Here is a 19216-nt window from a genome sequence, read left to right as displayed (position 1 = left end):
CATATTTATATTATAATGTCACATATTTATAACTTTATACACAGAGTATTGATGTGTTTATACACAGTGAGATACAACACACACATGTATAAGGCTGTAGTATACAAACAAATGAGAATACTGCCCAGCCCCCCTCAGTACCTGCCCTGCCCCTGCTGGGGCTGTTCCCGATACCCCTCATGTTGCCTCGGTCAGTGCAGTGCTGGGGGGGAGCCTGGCACAGGAGCTGGCCTCAACATGCTGCCCAAATCTGCCATGTGCCCCTCTTATGCACTGCCTGAGCAGGGGCAGCTAGGAATGCGGGACTGGGAGCCACCCTCACTGGGCAGGACAAGCTAGCAGCCCGCCTAGCCCAGCCCAGTATGGGTGTGTGTGTTTATGTCTGTGTAACCCTTGCACTGCTATGTGTTTGTGTGTGTTTATGTCTGTGTAACCCTTGCACTGCTGTGTGTCTGTGTTCAAGTCTGTGTAACCCTTACACTGCTGTGTGTGTTTATGTCTGTGTAACCCTTGCACTGCTGTGTGTGTTTATGTCTGTGTAACCCTTGCACTGCTGTGTAGTGTGTGTTTATGTCTGTGTAACTCTTGCACTGCTGTGTGTGTGTGTTTATGTCTGTGTAACCCTTGCACTGCTTTGTGTGTTTATGTCTGTGTAACCCTTGCACTGCTGTGTAGTGTGTGTGTTTATGTCTGTGTAACCCTTTCACTGCTATGTGTTTGTGTGTGTTTATGTCTGTGTAACCCTTGCACTGCTGTGTGTGTGTGTTCAAGTCTGTGTAACCCTTACACTGCTGTGTGTGTTTATGTCTGTGTAACCCTTGCACTGCTGTGTAGTGTGTGTGTTTATGTCTGTGTAACTCTTGCACTGCTGTGTGTGTGTGTTTATGTCTATGTAACCCTTGCACTGTTTTGTGTGTTTATGTCTGTGTAACCCTTGCACTGCTGTGTAGTGTGTGTGTTTATGTCTGTGTAACCCTTGCACTGCTGTGTGTGTGTTTATGTCTGTGTAACCCTTGCACTGTTGTGTGTGTGTTTAAGTTTGTGTAACCCTTGCAGTGCTGTGTCTGTGTAACCCTTGCACTGCTGTGTGTGTGTTTATGTCTGTGTAGCCCTTGCACTGCTATGTGTGTGTTTATGTCTGTGTAACCCTTGCAATGCTGTGTAGTGTGTGTGTTTATGTCTGTGTAACCCTTGCACTGTTGTGTGTGTATTTATGTCTGTGTAACACTTGCACTGCTGTGTGTGTTTATGTCTATGTAACCCTTGCACTGCTGTGTGTGTGTTTACGTCTGTGTAACACTTGCACTGCTGTGTGTGTGTTTGTTTATGTCTGTGTAACCCTTGCACTGCTGTGTGTGTGTTTATGTCTGCTTAACCCTTGCACTGCTGTTTGTGTACAGGGACAGTAACCCCTGCACTGCTGTATATGTACAGGAGACAGTAACCCCTGCACTGCTGTATGTGTACAGGAGACAGTAACCCCTGCACTGCTGTATGTGTACAGGGGACAGTAACCCCTGCACTGCTGTATGTGAACAGGAGACAGTAACCCCTGCACTGCTGTATGTGTACAGGAGACAGTAACCCATGCACTGATGTATGTGTACAGGAGACAGTAACCCCTGCACTGCTGTATGTGGAGACAGTAACCCCTGCACTGCTGTATGTGTACAGGTGACTGTAACCCCTTCACTGCTGTATGTGTAAATGAGACAGTAACCCCTGCACTGCTGTAGGTGTAAAGAAGACAGTAAACCCTGCACTGTTGTATGTGTAAAGGAGACAGTAACCCCTGCACTACTGTATGTGTAAAGGAGACAGTAACCCCTGCACTGCTGTATGTGTAAAGGAGACAGTAACCCCTGCACTGCTGTATGTGCCCAGAAGACAGCAACCCCTGCACTGCTGTATGTGTACAGGAGACAATAACCCCTGCACTGCTGTATGTGTACAGGAGACAGTAACCCCTGCACTGCTGTATATGTACAGGTGAAAGTAACCCCTGCACCGCTGTATGTGTACAGGGGACAGTAACCCCTGCACTGCTGTATGTGTACAGGAGACAGTAACCCTGCACTGCTGTATGTGCACAGAAGACAGTAACCACTGCCCTGCTGTATGTGCACAGAAGACAGTAACCCCTGCACTGCTGTATGTGTAAAGGAGACATTAACCCCTGCACTGCTGTATGTGTACAGGAGACAGTAACCCCTGCACTGCTGTATATGTACAGGCGACATTAACCCCTGCACTGCTGTATATGTACAGGCGATAATAACCCCTGCACTGCTGTATATGTACAGGAGACAGTAACCCCTGCACTGCTGTATATGTACAGGAGACAGTAACCCCTGCACTGCTGTATATGTACAGGAGACAGTAACCCCTGCACTGCTGTATGTGACTGTAAAGGAGACAGTAACCCCTGCACTGCTGTATGTGTACAGGAGACAGTAACCCCTGCATTGCTGTATGTGTACAGGAGACAGTATCCCCTGCACTGCTGTATGTGTACAGGAGACAGTAACCCCTGCATTGCTGTATGTGTACAGGAGACAGTAACCCCTGCATTGCTGTATGTGTACAGGAGACAGTATCCCCTGCACTGCTGTATATGTACAGGAGACAGTAACCCCTGCATTGCTGTATGTGTACAGGAGACAGTATCCCCTGCACTGCTGTATGTGTACAGGAGACAGTAACCCCTGCATTGCTGTATGTGTACAGGAGACAGTAACCCCTGCATTGCTGTATGTGTACAGGAGACAGTATCCCCTGCACTGCTGTATGTTTACAGGAGACAGTAACCCCTGCATTGCTGTATGTGTACAGGAGACAGTAACCCCTGCATTGCTGTATGTGTACAGGAGACAGTAACCCCTGCACTGCTGTATGTGTACAGGAGACAGTAACCCCTGCACTGCTGTTTGTGTACAGGGACAGTAACTCGTGCACTGCTGTAAATGTATACTTACAGGAGACAGTAACCCCTGCAACCACTGCTGTATATGTTTACTTACAATTACAGGAAACATAGAAACATAGAAACATAGATATTGACGGCAGATAAGAGCCATAGGCCCAGCAAGTCTGCCCGACCTTACCTAACAGTATAAACTTATCTAGTTCGTAGGATAGCCCTATGCTTGTCCCATGCATTTTTAAAGTCCCCCACAGTGTTTGTTGCTACTACCTCTTGAGGAAGTTTATTCCATAAATCAATCACTCTTTCTGTAAAGAAGTGCTTCCTCAAATTACTCCTGAATCTACTACCCTTTAGCTTGAGCTCATGACCCCTTGTTCTTGAATTTTCCATTTTATGTAAAATACCCACAGTCTCAGTTTTACTAAACCCTTTAATGTACTTGAAAGTTGCTATCATATCACCTCTTTCCCTTCTCTCCTCTAAGCTATACATATTTAGGTCATTGAGCCTATCCTGGTAAGTTTTATTTTTTAGACCATGTACCAAAATGGTACATGGTCTAAAAAATAAAACTTACCAGGATAGGCTCAATGACCTAAATATGTATAGCTTAGAGGAGAGAAGGGAAAGAGGTGCATGTCTGTGTATATGTGTGTGTAGTGAGTGTGTGTATAATGTCTGTGTATAGTGAGTGTGTGTGTGTGTGTTTTTATGGTGTGTGTGTGTATAGTGATTGTGTGCAGTGTATGTGTAGTGAGTGTGTGTGTTTATAGTGTGTGTGTAGTGAATGTGTGTGTGTGTTTATGGTGTGTGTGTAGTGAGTGTGTGTATAGATAGTGAGTGTGTGTGTTTATGGTGTGTGTTTAGTGATTGTGTGCAGTGTGTATGTATGTGTAGTGAGTGTGTGTATAGTGAGTGTGTGTGTTTATAGTGTGTGTATAGTGAGTGTGTGTGTTTATGGTGTGTGTGTTTAGTGAGTGTGTGTATAGTTAGTGAGTGTGTGTGTTTATGGTGTGTGTTTAGTGATTGTGTGCAGTGTGTATGTATGTGTAGTGAGTGTGTGTATAGTGAGTGTGTGTGTTTATAGTGTGTGTATAGTGAGTGTGGGTGTTTATAGTGTGTGTATAGTGAGTGTGTGTGTAGTGATTGTGTGTAGTGTGTATGTATGTGTAGTGAGTGTGTTTATAGTGTGTGTGTGTGTTTATAGTGTGTGTATAGTGAGTGTGTGTGTGTTTATAGTGTGTGTATAGTGAGTGTGTGTGTGTTTATGTGTGTGTAGTGATTGTGTGCAATGTGTGTGTATGTGTAGTGAGTGTGTGTATGTGGTGTGTGTGTTTATAGTGTGTGTGTGTAGTGAATGTGTGTGTTTATGGTGTGTGTGTGTAGTGAGTGTGTGCAGTGCAGTGTATACGTGTATGTTTGTGTGTCGTGAGTGTGTATGTAGTGAGATTTAAAAAGTGCTGCATCCCCAAATTTGCTGCCCTAGGCAAGTGCCTTGTTTGCCTAGGCCAAAATACGCCCCTGGGTTAAATATAGTTACCTTTGAAAGTTAACCAGGAAGAATAACTTAGAGTTGCTTTTCCTACACCAGGAGTAACTTTCGGCTAGATTACGAGATTTTGTCGGTAAGGCTGTGCGGTGCTAACGCTCCTTTGTTTCTCCTTTGTTTCTTACCGCTCCCTTTAAACAACGCTGGTATTACGAGTTTTCTGCAAGCCGGCGTTGGCCTCAGAAAAGTGAGCGTTGAACAAAATTTAGCTCCACATCTTACCTCAATACCAGTGCTGCTTACGGTAGTGGTAAGCTGGCAAAATGTGCTCGTGCACAGGAAACAATGGGACTGAGCTGGCTGAAAAAAAACCTAACACCTGCAAAAAACACCTAATGCAGCTCCATTGATTCCTATGGGAAAATGAAATTTATGTCAGCACCTAACACCCTAACATGAACCCCGAGACTAAACACCCCTAATCTTACACTTATTAACCCCCAATCTGCCGCCCCCGACATCGCCGACACCTGCATTATAATTATTAACCCCTAATCTGCCGCTCCAGACACCGCCGCCACCTATATTATACTTATGAACCCCTAATCTACTGCCCCAACATCGCCGACACGTACATTATAGTTATTAACCCCTAATCTGCCCCCCCAACGTCGCCGCAACTATATTAAATTTATTAACCCCTAATCTGCCGCCGCCAACGTCGCCGCAACTATAATAAAGTTATTAACCCCTAAACCTAAGTCTAACTCTAACCCTAACACCCCCCTAACTTAAATATAATTTTAATTAAACAAAAACATAATTTATGTAAGAACTTACCTGATAAATTCATTTCTTTCATATTAGCAAGAGTCCATGAGCTAGTGACGTATGGGATATACATTCCTACCAGGAGGGGCAAAGTTTCCCAAAGCTTAAAATGCCTATAAATACACCCCTCACCACACCCACAATTCAGTTTAACGAATAGCCAAGAAGTGGGGTGATAAGAAAAAAGTGCGAAAGCATATAAAATAAGGAATTGGAATAATTGTGCTTTATACAAAAAAATTATAACCACCACAAAAAAAGGGCGGGCCTCATGGACTCTTGCTAATATGAAAGAAATGAATTTATCAGGTAAGTTCTTACATAAATTATGTTTTCTTTCATGTAATTAGCAAGAGTCCATGAGCTAGTGACGTATGGGATAATGACTACCCAAGATGTGGATCTTTCCACACAAGAGTCACTAGAGAGGGAGGGACAAAATAAAGACAGCCAATTCCTGCTGAAAATAATCCACACCCAAAATAAAGTTTAATGAAAAACATAAGCAGAAGATTCAAACTGAAACCGCTGCCTGAAGTACTTTTCTACCAAAAACTGCTTCAGAAGAAGAAAATACATCAAAATGGTAGAATTTAGTAAAAGTATGCAAAGAGGACCAAGTTGCTGCTTTGCAAATCTGATCAACCGAAGCTTCATTCCTAAACGCCCAGGAAGTAGAAACTGACCTAGTAGAATGAGCTGTAATTTTCTGAGGCGGAGTTTTACCCAACTCAACATAGGCAAGATGAATTAAAGATTTCAACCAAGATGCCAAAGAAATGGCAGAAGCTTTCTGGCCTTTTCTAGAACCGGAAAAGATAACAAATAGACTAGAAGTCTTTCGGAAAGATTTAGTAGCTTCAACATAATATTTCAAAGCTCTAACAACATCCAAAGAATGCAACGATTTCTCCTTAGAATTCTTAGGATTAGGACATAATGAAGGAACCACAATTTCTCTACTAATGTTGTTGGAATTCACAACTTTAGGTAAAAATTCAAAAGAAGTTCGCAACACCGCCTTATCCTGATGAAAAATCAGAAAAGGAGACTCACAAGAAAGAGCAGATAATTCAGAAACTCTTCTGGCAGAAGAGATGGCCAAAAGGAACAAAACTTTCCAAGAAAGTAATTTAATGTCCAATGAATGCATAGGTTCAAATGGAGGAGCTTGAAGCGCCCCCAGAACCAAATTCAAACTCCAAGGAGGAGAAATTGACTTAATGACAGGCTTTATACGAACCAAAGCTTGTACAAAACAATGAATATCAGGAAGAATAGCAATCTTTCTGTGAAAAAGAACAGAAAGAGCAGAGATTTGTCCTTTCAAGGAACTTGCAGACAAACCCTTATCTAAACCATCCTGAAGAAACTGTAATACTCTCGGTATTCTAAAAGAATGCCAAGAAAAATGATGAGAAAGACACCAAGAAATATAAGTCTTCCAGACTCTATAATATATCTCTCTAGATACAGATTTACGAGCCTGTAACATAGTATTAATCACAGAGTCAGAGAAACCTCTGTGACCAAGAATTAAGCGTTCAATCTCCATACCTTTAAATTTAAGGATTTCAGATCCTGATGGAAAAAAGGACCTTGAGACAGAAGGTCTGGTCTTAACGGAAGAGTCCACGGTTGGCAAGAGGCCATCCGGACAAGATCCGCATACCAAAACCTGTGAGGCCATGCTGGAGCTACCAGCAGAACAAACGAGCATTCCTTCAGAATCTTGGAGATTACTCTTGGAAGAAGAACTAGAGGCGGAAAGATATAGGCAGGATGATACTTCCAAGGAAGTGATAATGCGTCCACTGCCTCCGCCTGAGGATCCCGGGATCTGGACAGATACCTGGGAAGTTTCTTGTTTAGATGAGACGCCATCAGATCTATTTCTGGAAGTTCCCACATTTGAACAATCTGAAGAAATACCTCTGGGTGAAGAGACCATTCGCCCGGATGCAACGTTTGGCGACTGAGATAATCCGCTTCCCAATTGTCTATACCTGGGATATGAACCGCAGAGAGTAGACAGGAGCTGGATTCCGCCCAAACCAAAATTCGAGATACTTCTTTCATAGCTAGAGGACTGTGAGTCCCTCCTTGATGATTGATGTATGCCACAGTTGTGACATTGTCTGTCTGAAAACAAATGAACGATTCTCTCTTCAGAAGAGGCCAAAACTGAAGAGCTCTGAAAATTGCACGGAGTTCCAAAATATTGATCGGTAATCTCACCTCCTGAGATTCCCAAACTCCTTGTGCCGTCAGAGATCCCCACACAGCTCCCCAACCTGTGAGACTTGCATCTGTTGAAATTACAGTCCAGGTCTGAAGCACAAAAGAAGCCCCCTGAATTAAACGATGGTGATCTGTCCACCACGTTAGAGAGTGTCGAACAATCGGTTTTAAAGATATTAATTGAGATATCTTTGTGTAATCCTTGCACCATTGATTCAACATACAGAGCTGAAGAGGTCGCATGTGAAAACGAGCAAAGGGGATCGCGTCCGATGCAGCAGTCATAAGACCTAGAATTTCCATGCATAAGGCTACCGAAGGGAATGATTGTGACTGAAGGTTTCGACAAGCTGTAATTAATTTTAGACGTCTCTTGTCTGTTAAAGACAGAGTCATGGACACTGAATCCATCTGGAAACCCAGAAAGGTTACCCTTGTCTGAGGAATCAATGAACTTTTTGGTAAATTGATCCTCCAACCATGATCTTGAAGAAACAACACAAGTCGATTCGTATGAGATTCTGCTAAATGTAAAGACTGAGCAAGTACCAAGATATCGTCCAAATAAGGAAATACCACAATACCCTGTTCTCTGATTACAGACAGAAGGGCACCGAGAACCTTTGTAAAAATTCTTGGAGCTGTAGCTAGGCCAAACGGCAGAGCCACAAACTGGTAATGCTTGTCCAGAAAAGAGAATCTCAGGAACTGATAATGATCTGGATGAATCGGAATATGCAGATATGCATCCTGTAAATCTATTGTGGACATATAATTCCCTTGCTGAACAAAAGGCAAGATAGTCCTTACAGTTACCATCTTGAACGTTGGTATCCTTACATAACGATTCAATATTTTTAGATCCAGAACTGGTCTGAAGGAATTCTCCTTCTTTGGTACAATGAAGAGATTTGAATAAAACCCCATCCCCTGTTCCGGAACTGGAACTGGCATAATTACTCCAGTCAACTCTAGATCTGAAACACAATTCAGAAATGCTTGAGCTTTTACTGGATTTACTGGGACACGGGAAAGAAAAAATCTCTTTGCAGGAGGTCTCATCTTGAAACCAATTCTGTACCCTTCTGAAACAATGTTCTGAATCCAAGGATTGTGAACAGAATTGATCCAAATTTCCTTGAAAAAACGTAACCTGCCCCCTACCAGCTGAGCTGGAATGAGGGCCGCACCTTCATGTGGACTTAGAAGCAGGCTTTGCCTTTCTAGCTGGCTTGGATTTATTCCAGACTGGAGATGGTTTCCAAACTGAAACTGCTCCTGAGGATGAAAGATAAGGCTTTTGTTCTTTGTTGAAACGAAAGGAACGAAAACGATTATTAGCCCTGTTTTTACCTTTAGATTTTTTTTATCCTGTGGTAAAAAAGTTCCTTTCCCACCAGTAACAGTTGAAATAATAGAATCCAACTGAGAACCAAATAATTTGTTACCCTGGAAAGAAATAGAAAGTAGAGTTGATTTAGAAGCCATATCAGCATTCCAAGTTTTAAGCCATAAAGCTCTTCTAGCTAAAATAGCTAGAGACATAAACCTGACATCAACTCTGATAATATCAAAAATGGCATCACAGATAAAATTATTAGCATGCTGAAGAAGAATAATAATATCATGAGAATCATGATGTGTTACTTGTTGCGCTAAAGTTTCCAACCAAAAAGTTGAAGCTGCAGCAACATCAGCCAAAGATATAGCAGGTCTAAGAAGATTACCTGAACACAGATAAGCTTTTCTTAGAAAGGATTCAATTTTCCTATCTAAAGGATCCTTAAACGAAGTACCATCTGACGTAGGAATAGTAGTACGTTTAGCAAGGGTAGAAATAGCCCCATCAACTTTAGGGATTTTGTCCCAAAATTCTAATCTGTCAGACGGCACAGGATATAATTGCTTAAAACGTTTAGAAGGAGTAAATTAATAACCCAATTTATCCCATTCTTTGGAAATTACTGCAGAAATAGCATTAGGAACAGGAAAAACTTCTGGAATAACCACAGGAGCTTTAAATACCTTATCCAAACGTTTAGAATTAGTATCAAGAGGACCAGAATCCTCTATTTCTAAAGCAATTAGTACTTCTTTAAGTAAAGAACGAATAAATTCCATTTTAAATAAATATGAAGATTTATCAGCATCAACCTCTGAGACAGAATCCTCTGAACCAGAAGAGTCATCAGAATCAGAATGATGATGTTCATTTAAAAATTCATCTGTAGGGAGAGAAGTTTTAAAAGATTTTTTACGTTTACTAGAAGGAGAAATAACAGACATAGCCTTCTTTATGGATTCAGAAACAAAATCTCTTATGTTATCAGGAACATTCTGCACCTTAGATGTTGAAGGAACTGCAACAGGCAATGGTACTTTACTAAAGGAAATATTATCTGCATTAACAAGTTTGTCATGACAATCAATACAAACAACAGCCGGAGGAATAGCTACCAAAAATTTATAGCAGATACACTTAGCTTTGGTAGATCCAGCACTGGGCAGCGATTTTCCTGTAGTATCTTCTGACTCAGTTGCAACGTGGGACATCTTGCAATATGTAAGAGAAAAAACAACATATAAAGCAAAATTGATCAAATTCCTTAAATGACAGTTTCAGGAATGGGAAAGAATGCCAAGAACAAGCTTCTAGCAACCAGAAGCAATAAAAAATGAGACTTAAATAATGTGGAGATAAAAGCGACGCCCATATTTTTTAGCGCCAAATCAGACGCCCACATTATTTGGCGCCTAAATGCTTTTGGCGCCAAAATGACGCTACATCCGGAACGCCGACATCTTTGGCGCAAAATAACGTCAAAAAAATTACGCAACTTCCGGCGACACGTATGACGCCGGAAACGGAAAATAATTTTTGCGCCAAAAAGTCCGCGCCAAGAATGACGCAATAAAATGAAGCATTTTCAGCCCCCGCGAGCCTAACAGCCCACAGGGAAAAAAGTGTCAAATTTTTGAAGGTAAGAAAAAAATGATTAATTCAAATGCATTATCCCAAATATGAAACTGACTGTCTGAAAAATAAGGAAAGTTGAACATTCTGAGTCAAGGCAAATAAATGTTTGAATACATATATTTAGAACTTTATAAACAAAGTGCCCAACCATAGCTTAGAGTGTCACAGAAAATAAGATTTACTTACCCCAGGACACTCATCTACATGTTTGTAGAAAGCCAAACCAGTACTGAAACGAGAATCAGCAGAGGTAATGGTATATATAAGAGTATATCGTCGATCTGAAAAGGGAGGTAAGAGATGAATCTCTACGACCGATAACAGAGAACCTATGAAATAGACCCCGTAGAAGGAGATCACTGCATTCAAATAGGCAATACTCTCTTCACATCCCTCTGACATTCACTGCACGCTGAGAGGAAAACCGGGCTCCAACTTGCTGCCGAGCGCATATCAACGTAGAATCTAGCACAAACTTACTTCACCACCTCCATCGGAGGCAAAGTTTGTAAAACTGAATTGTGGGTGTGGTGAGGGGTGTATTTATAGGCATTTTAAGGTTTGGGAAACTTTGCCTCTCCTGGTAGGAATGTATATCCCATACGTCACTAGCTCATGGACTCTTGCTAATTACATGAAAGAAATAAATTTAACATAATTAAATAAATGAATCCTATTTAAAACTAAATACTTACCTATAATATAAACCCTAAAATAGTTTAGGATTTATTTTTATTTTACAGGCAACTTTGTATTTATTTTAACTAGGTACAATAGTTATTAAATAGTTATTAACTATTTAATAACTACCTAGCTAAAATAAGTACAAAATTACCTGTAAAATAAACCCTAACCTAAATTACAATTACACCTAACACTACACTATAATTAAATAAATTATATAAACTACCTAATTACAATAAAATAAAATAAACTAAATTACGAAAAAAACGAACACTAAATTACAGGGGAAAAAAAAGTATTACAAGAATTTTAAGCTAATTACACCTAATCTAATCCCCCTAATAAAATAAAAAAAAGCCCCCCAAAATAATAAAATTCCCTACCCTATACTAAATTACAAATAGCCCTTAATAGGGCCTTTTGCAGGGGCATTGCCCCAAAGTAATCAGCTCTTTCACCTGTAAAAAAAATACAATACCCCCCAACATTAAAACCCACCACCCACACTCCCAACCCTACTCTAAAACCCACCCAATCCCCCCTTAAAAAAACCTCACGCTACCCCTTTGAAGATCACCCTACCTTGAGACGTCTTCACCCAGCCAGGCACAAGTGGACCTCCAGAGGGGCAGAAGTCTTCATCCGATCCGGGCAGAAGAGGTCCTCCAAGCGGCAGAACACTTCATCCAGGCGGCATCTTCTATCTTCATCCTTCCGGAGCGGAGCGGGTCCAACTTCAAGACATCCAACGCGGAGCATCTTCTTCATCCAACGGCCGACGACTGAATGACTGGTCCTTTAAGTGACGTCATCCAAGATGGCGTCCCTTGAATTCCGATTGGCTGATAGAATCCTTTCAGCCAATCGGAATTAAGGTAGGAAAAATCCTATTGGCTGATGCAATCAGCCAATAGGATTGAAGTTCAATCTGATTGGCTGATCCAATCAGCCAATAGGATTGAGCTCGCATTCTATTGGCTGTTCCAATCAGCCAATAGAATGCAAGGTCAATCCTATTGGCTGATTGTATCAGCCAATAGGATTTTTCCTACCTTAATTCCGATTGGCTGATAGGATTCTATCTTAACTACTGACTTTAAAATGCGGTAGGAGTCTTGGAGGTAGAGTGTGTACCGCTCACATTTTAAAGCGATCGTAATACCGGCGTTAGGAAAATCCCATTAAAAAGATAGGATATGCAATTGACGTAAGGGGATTTGCGGTATGCTAAAATTGCGGAAAAAAAGTGAGCGGTAGACCTGCCTGACTTGTAATACCAGCGGGCGTTAAAAAGCAGCGTTAGGACCCCTTAATGCTGCTTTTTAAGGCTAACGCAAGACTCATAATCTAGCCATTTGTTTATTATAATGACAGATTTTCTAAATTGAAAGCAATTTACTTGTGATAATATCCTGATAACATTAGTGGATTTTTTTACAATGTCACAAACTGCATAATATTAATTGCTAAACGTGCAACAAAAAAAATCTTTGAATAGTAGAGGTATAATTAGTTATCAGTATAGACAACACACTTCCTCATTTTATATGACACCCAAACACATTTTATTAAATATCAGTCATCAAATAATAACATCAAAGAGTCCAAAACAAAATAAAACAAAAACCCCTCAAAACAAATGGATGAGGTTTAGGTCGAAAAAAAACCACTCAAGAAAAAAAATCAATATTTGTATAAACTGAACAAAGCAACAGAAAGGTTGAAATACAGCAAGTGAACAGTTTGTTTTATTGTGAGTTTATTGTGAGTTTATGAAACCGTTTATGATTCTCAAAGAAAACATAGGCCTCCATTACATAAGCAGCATCGCCCACAAAATCCACCGCCGCCAGACGCGATTTTGGTATTACATATACGGCGTAGCATACAAGTTATGCGCGTATATATTTCACCCGTCGCTCGCAATTATTACTCCCATAGGCTAACAAAGAAACGCGTCTCAAATCGGTATCCAATATCCAGCGCAAGGACTTACGTGGCAAAAATTGAGAAATCTTACTCCATTTTTACCTCGCCATAAAAGGCAGCTGCAGCAAGCCTTGCGCTGAGTATGGGAGCACCGTAACTCCCGAAAATGCCTGCAAAAATAAACTACCACCTAACGCATGCGCAATGTCTATCTACCTGTCAACCGCAATCCCCCACCGCAATAACTAATAAAGTCTATTAACCCCTAAACCGCCATAGCCCACAACGCAATAAACCGAATCAAGTATTAACCCCTATACTACCATAGCCCACAACGCAATAAACCTAATCAAGTATTAACCCCTAAACTGCCATAGCCCACAACGCAATAAACCTAATCAAGTATTAACCCCTAAACCGCCATAGCCCACAACGCAATAAACCTAACCCCTAACCTAGCCTAACCCCCCTAACCTAACCCCCCCTAAATAAACTAAAATGAACTAATTTACAAATTACTAAAATTACTAATAAATATAAAAAAAATTACACTACTTTTAAAATAAAAATAAACTAAGTATAAATTAAAGGGGCATTCTAATCAAAATTCAGGAGTAGACTGTCCCTTTAAGCAAGATTAGATAAGAGCTACTGAAATCCTATTGGCTGATTTGAACAGCCAATAGGATTTCAGTAGCTCTCATCCGATTGGCTGATTTGAATTTGAAGGCTCAAATCAGCCAATAGGAATTCAAGGGACGCCATTTTTAATCGCGTACCTTGAATTCCTATTCAGTGTACGGCGGAGATCGTATGAAGAGGATCTTCCACGTTCCATGGCTCCGCGGTTGCTGATCTTCAGTTCCAGAGTCTCCGATCTTCAGTTCCAGAGTCGCTGGTCTTCAACTCCGCCCTCCGCTCCGCGCCGCTGGTTCCTGGAAGAAGAAAGAAGAGGTTGCCGCTTGGAAGAAGACTTCACCGCCTGGAACAGGACCTTCTCCGCTGGACTTCAGGACAGGTGAGGACCACTTGGGGGTTAGACTTAGGGTTTTTTAAGGGGTTTTGGAGGGATTTATTTTATTTAGATAGGGTGGGCAGCAAAAGAGCTGAATGCCCTTTTAAGTGCAATGCCCAACAAATGCCCTTTTCAGGGCAATGGGTAGTTTAGCGTTTTTAGTGTTAGTTTTTTTTTTTTTTTGGGGGGGGTTGGTGGGTGGGGGGTTTACTGGTAGGGGGGCTGTGTGTATTCTTTTGGCAAAAGAGCTGATTATCTTGTGGCAATGCCCTGTAAAAAGTCCTTTTAAGGGCTACTGGTAGTTTATTAGATTAGGGGGTGTTTTTATTTTGGGGGGCTTTCTTATTTTCAAAGGGATTAGGTGTAATTTATTTAAAATTTTGTAATTTTATTTATTATTTTCTGTAATCTTAGATTTTTTTATTTTCTGTAATTCTTGCTAAAAGGGACAGTCTACTCCTGAATTTTGATTAGACTGCCCCTTTAATTTATACTTAGTTTATTTGTATTTTAAAAGTAGTGTATTTTTTTATATTTAATAGTTACTTTAGTATTTTGTAAATTAGGTAATTTTAGTTTATTTAGGGGGGTTAGGTTAGGGGGGTTAGGTTAGGTTAGGGGTTAGGTTTATTGCATTGTGGGCTATGGAGGTTTAGGGGTTAATACTTGATTAGGTTTATCGCGTTGTGGGCTATGGCGGTTTAGGGGTTAATACTTGATTAGGTTTATTGCGTTGTTGGCTATGGCGGTTTAGGGGTTAATACTTGATTAGGTTTATTGCGTTGTGGGTTATGGCGGTTTAGGGGTTAATACTTGATTTGGTTTATTGCATTGTGGGCTATGGCGGTTTAGGGGTTAATACTTTATTTGGTTTATTGAGTTGTGGGCTATGGCGGTTTAGGGGTTAATAGACTTTATTAGTTATTGCGGTGGGGGATTGCGGTTGACAGGTAGATAGACATTGCGCGGATTAGGGGTTAATAGTTTTAATAGGTAGTTTGCGATGTTGGGGTTGGCGGATATAGGGGTTAATAGTTTAAATAGCCATATTGCGTTGTGGGGGGTTGTCGGTCTAGGGGTTAATAAATTTAATATTAGTAATGAGAAGGGGGATTGCAGATATAGGGGTTTTACGTGTCGGGCTTATTTTTGGGAGGCGTGTTAGACTTTTACGAGAGATTTGTTATTTTATTTACTTTTCTTAGGCGCCGGCAGTTTCTAAAGTGCCGTAAGTCACTGGTGACTCCAGAAATTTGTATTTACGCTCATTTCTGGACATCGTTAGTTTATCAGACTTACGGCACTTTATGAACTGCCGGCGGGGTTTATGTAATACCCCAATGTGCGAGGTGACATTACGGGCGGCACGGGTTCCCACGCTTGCGCCAAAACCTGCACCCTATATTTGATTGCGCCCGTAGTGTCTTGTTGTAAAGGCGACATCTGAAAAGTCTTACAATAGAAAATATAGGTTTTAAAAGCTTAGAGAATTCGGACATATTCACAATTGATGGCGAATGTCACCACACAGCGAGTGTGCATATTTATATTTAAAGGGATATGAAACCCAAAAATTTTATTTTGTGATTCAGACAGAACTTAACTTTAAAAATGTACTTCTATTATAAAATGTGCTTAGTACCCATGAAATTCTGTGTTAAAGAGATACCTAGGTATGCGTCTGCAGCACTACATGACAGGAAATAGTGCTGCCATCTAGTCTTTTCAACAAAAGATACCAAGAGAACAAAGAAAAATTGATAATAGAGGTAAATTAGAAAGTTGTTTAAAGTTGTATGCACTATCTGAATTATGAAAGAAACATTTTGGGTTTCATATCCCTTTATCTTATCATTGTGATTTAATGAGCGTTTTTGTAATCTTAAAAGGATTTATGACTTGTGGAAACCAATATATTAATATTTTTATTTATCTAGTAATTTGTTTTGTGAGTTTGGTAATATCCGTGTTTTGAGAATATGATACATACAGGGAGTGCAGAATTATTAGGCAAATGAGTATTTTGACCACATCATCCTCTTTATGCATGTTGTCTTACTCCAAGCTGTATAGGCTCGAAAGCCTACTACCAATTAAGCATATTAGGTGATGTGCATCTCTGTAATGAGAAGGGGTGTGGTCTAATGACATCAACACCCTATATCAGGTGTGCATAATTATTAGGCAACTTCCTTTCCTTTGGCAAAATGGGTCAAAAGAAGGACTTGACAGGCTCAGAAAAGTCAAAAATAGTGAGATATCTTGCAGAGGGATGCAGCACTCTTAAAATTGCAAAGCTTCTGAAGCGTGATCATCGAACAATCAAGCGTTTCATTCAAAATAGTCAACAGGGTCGCAAGAAGCGTGTGGAAAAACCAAGGCGCAAAATAACTGCCCATGAACTGAGAAAAGTCAAGCGTGCAGCTGCCAAGATGCCACTTGCCACCAGTTTGGCCATATTTCAGAGCTGCAACATCACTGGAGTGCCCAAAAGCACAAGGTGTGCAATACTCAGAGACATGGCCAAGGTAAGAAAGGCTGAAAGACGACCACCACTGAACAAGACACACAAGCTGAAACGTCAAGACTGGGCCAAGAAATATCTCAAGACTGATTTTTCTAAGGTTTTATGGACTGATGAAATGAGAGTGAGTCTTGATGGGCCAGATGGATGGGCCCGTGGCAGGATTGGTAAAGGGCAGAGAGCTCCAGTCCGACTCAGACGCCAGCAAGGTGGAGGTGGAGTACTGGTTTGGGCTGGTATCATCAAAGATGAGCTTGTGGGGCCTTTTCGGGTTGAGGATAGAGTCAAGCTCAACTCCCAGTCCTACTGCCAGTTTCTGGAAGACACCTTCTTCAAGCAGTGGTACAGGAAGAAGTCTGCATCCTTCAAGAAAAACATGATTTTCATGCAGGACAATGCTCCATCACACGCGTCCAAGTACTCCACAGCGTGGCTGGCAAGAAAGGGTATAAAAGAAGAAAATCTAATGACATGGCCTCCTTGTTCACCTGATCTGAACCCCATTGAGAACCTGTGGTCCATCATCAAATGTGAGATTTACAAGGAGGGAAAACAGTACACCTCTCTGAACAGTGTCTGGGAGGCTGTGGTTGCTGCTGCACGCAATGTTGATGGTGAACAGATCAAAACACTGACAGAATCCATGGATGGCAGGCTTTTGAGTGTCCTAGCAAAGAAAGGTGGCTATATTGGTCACTGATTTGTTTTTGTTTTGTTTTTGAATGTCAGAAATGTATATTTGTGAATGTTGAGATGTTATATTGGTTTCACTGGTAAAAATAAATAATTGAAATGGGTATATATTTGTTTTTTGTTAAGTTGCCTAATAATTATGCACAGTAATAGTCACCTGCACACACAGATATCCCCCTAAAATAGCTATAACTAAAAACAAACTAAAAACTACTTCCAAAACTATTCAGCTTTGATATTAATGAGTTTTTTGGGTTCATTGAGAACATGGTTGTTGTTCAATAATAAAATTAATCCTCAAAAATACAACTTGCCTAATAATTCTGCACTCCCTGTACTTATCAGGCAATTTACTAACAGACACACCCATAGAATTCCCACTTGCTATACTTTGCTGTGTATTATGAAGAACATTTGAAATGTGTGTTATTTACACTCAATTTAATGAGTTAAATATTCTGAAAAATATGTGTGAGCAAACATGTTATGAGTACAGGTAGAAAACAGCTGGTGTAAATAATATCAACATAACTTGTATTGTTTTTAACCAAACAATGTTACAATACTAGTGCTTAAACATAATACATAGCATATACTGTATATTTACTATAGATAATGTTCCTGTACAGTGCGATAAATAATTCAATTTAATTAATGGAACTGCTATAAATAAAAATAAAACCTACACACACGGCATTATGTCTGATATATAATTTACAACATTCTTTTTTGTGTTTTTATTGTTCTGTTTGTTACTGAACACTAGAAAGAATTCTAACACATTTGATAAAACAGAAGAATTTGAGTTTTGGGTTGGCGTATGTCCCTCCTCACAGGTTTAATATGTTTTATATTCTTCTTTATGTTAATAAATTGGTTCAAAATTTGACTTTGGGAAAAACAATTTTAGACTCTCCAACAGATCCTAACATGGAGATTGTAATTTGGGAACTAACTGTTGTTGAATAATTCGATGGTCTTGAAAAAGATGACGAGTGATAAATCTGTTGATGGGAAGACCGCTCGAACACATTTATGAATTTTGAACTTCAATTCATTTTCTATTCAAGACAATTGTTAAAAAGCATACCTAGGTATGCTGAGAAGCTGCCATGCACTGCGATAGCTGGGAATTGGCAGCTCACCAGATGTTCTTAGCTAGCTCCCAGTAGTGCATTGCTGCTCTGGTTCTGACTGACTTTACCTATGTTTTTAACATATTTTCAAGGGTTAAAGTTTATATACAAGCAATAGTAAAATAATAAATTGCAGTTACACATTTGATTATGATTCAGATAGGGCATGTCATTTGAAACAACTTTCCAATTTACTTTTATCCTCAAATTTGCTTTGTTTTCTGGGTATTCTTTGTTGAAAGCTAAACCTAGGTAGGCTCATATGCAGGCCACCTCTCATTTCAGTGCTAGTTCATGTGTGCCATATAGATAACATTGTGCTCACTCCAGTGGAGTCAGCACTGGTTGGCTAAAATGCAAGTCTGTCAAAAAAATGTAATATATATGTCAGTCTGCAGAAGCTTAGATACAAGGTAATCACAGAGGTAAAAAGTATATTAATATAACTGAGATAAGGGGCAGTCTGCTGAGGGTTAGATACAAGGTAATCACAGAGGTAAAAAGAATATTAAAGGGACAGTATACACTCATTTTCATATAACTGCATGTAATAGACACTACTATAAAGAATAATATGCACAGATACTGATATAAAAATTCAGTATAAAACTGTTTAAAAACTTACTTAGAAGCTGTCAGTTTACCTCTGTTGAAAAGGTAGCTGGAAAGCCCACTGCAAGTGGCAAATAAGACACTCCCCCCTCCCCCTTCTTTTGCATATGAAAAGACCATTTACACAAACAGGAGCAAGCTGGAGTAGGTAGTCGAGCG

The 19216-nt window shown here is 40.2% G+C and overlaps 1 protein-coding gene across 1 annotated transcript in view; it reads right to left on the bottom strand.

The window, feature by feature from the left end:
- Positions 1 to 282, bottom strand: part of PFKFB4 (6-phosphofructo-2-kinase/fructose-2,6-biphosphatase 4) — a 130277-nt gene extending 129995 nt beyond the window's left edge. The window contains exon 1 of the mRNA XM_053721199.1: positions 142 to 282. Within this exon, the coding sequence (XP_053577174.1) occupies positions 142 to 181 (40 nt within the window). The 5' untranslated portion in view covers positions 182 to 282. The remainder of the gene's footprint in view (positions 1 to 141) is intronic.
- Positions 283 to 19216: the final 18934 nt, after the last annotated feature.

The sequence above is a fragment of the Bombina bombina genome, chromosome 7 (genome assembly GCF_027579735.1).
Source record: "Bombina bombina isolate aBomBom1 chromosome 7, aBomBom1.pri, whole genome shotgun sequence".
Taxonomy (NCBI): Eukaryota; Metazoa; Chordata; class Amphibia; order Anura; family Bombinatoridae; genus Bombina; species Bombina bombina.
This window is presented reverse-complemented; position numbering and strand designations above follow the sequence as displayed.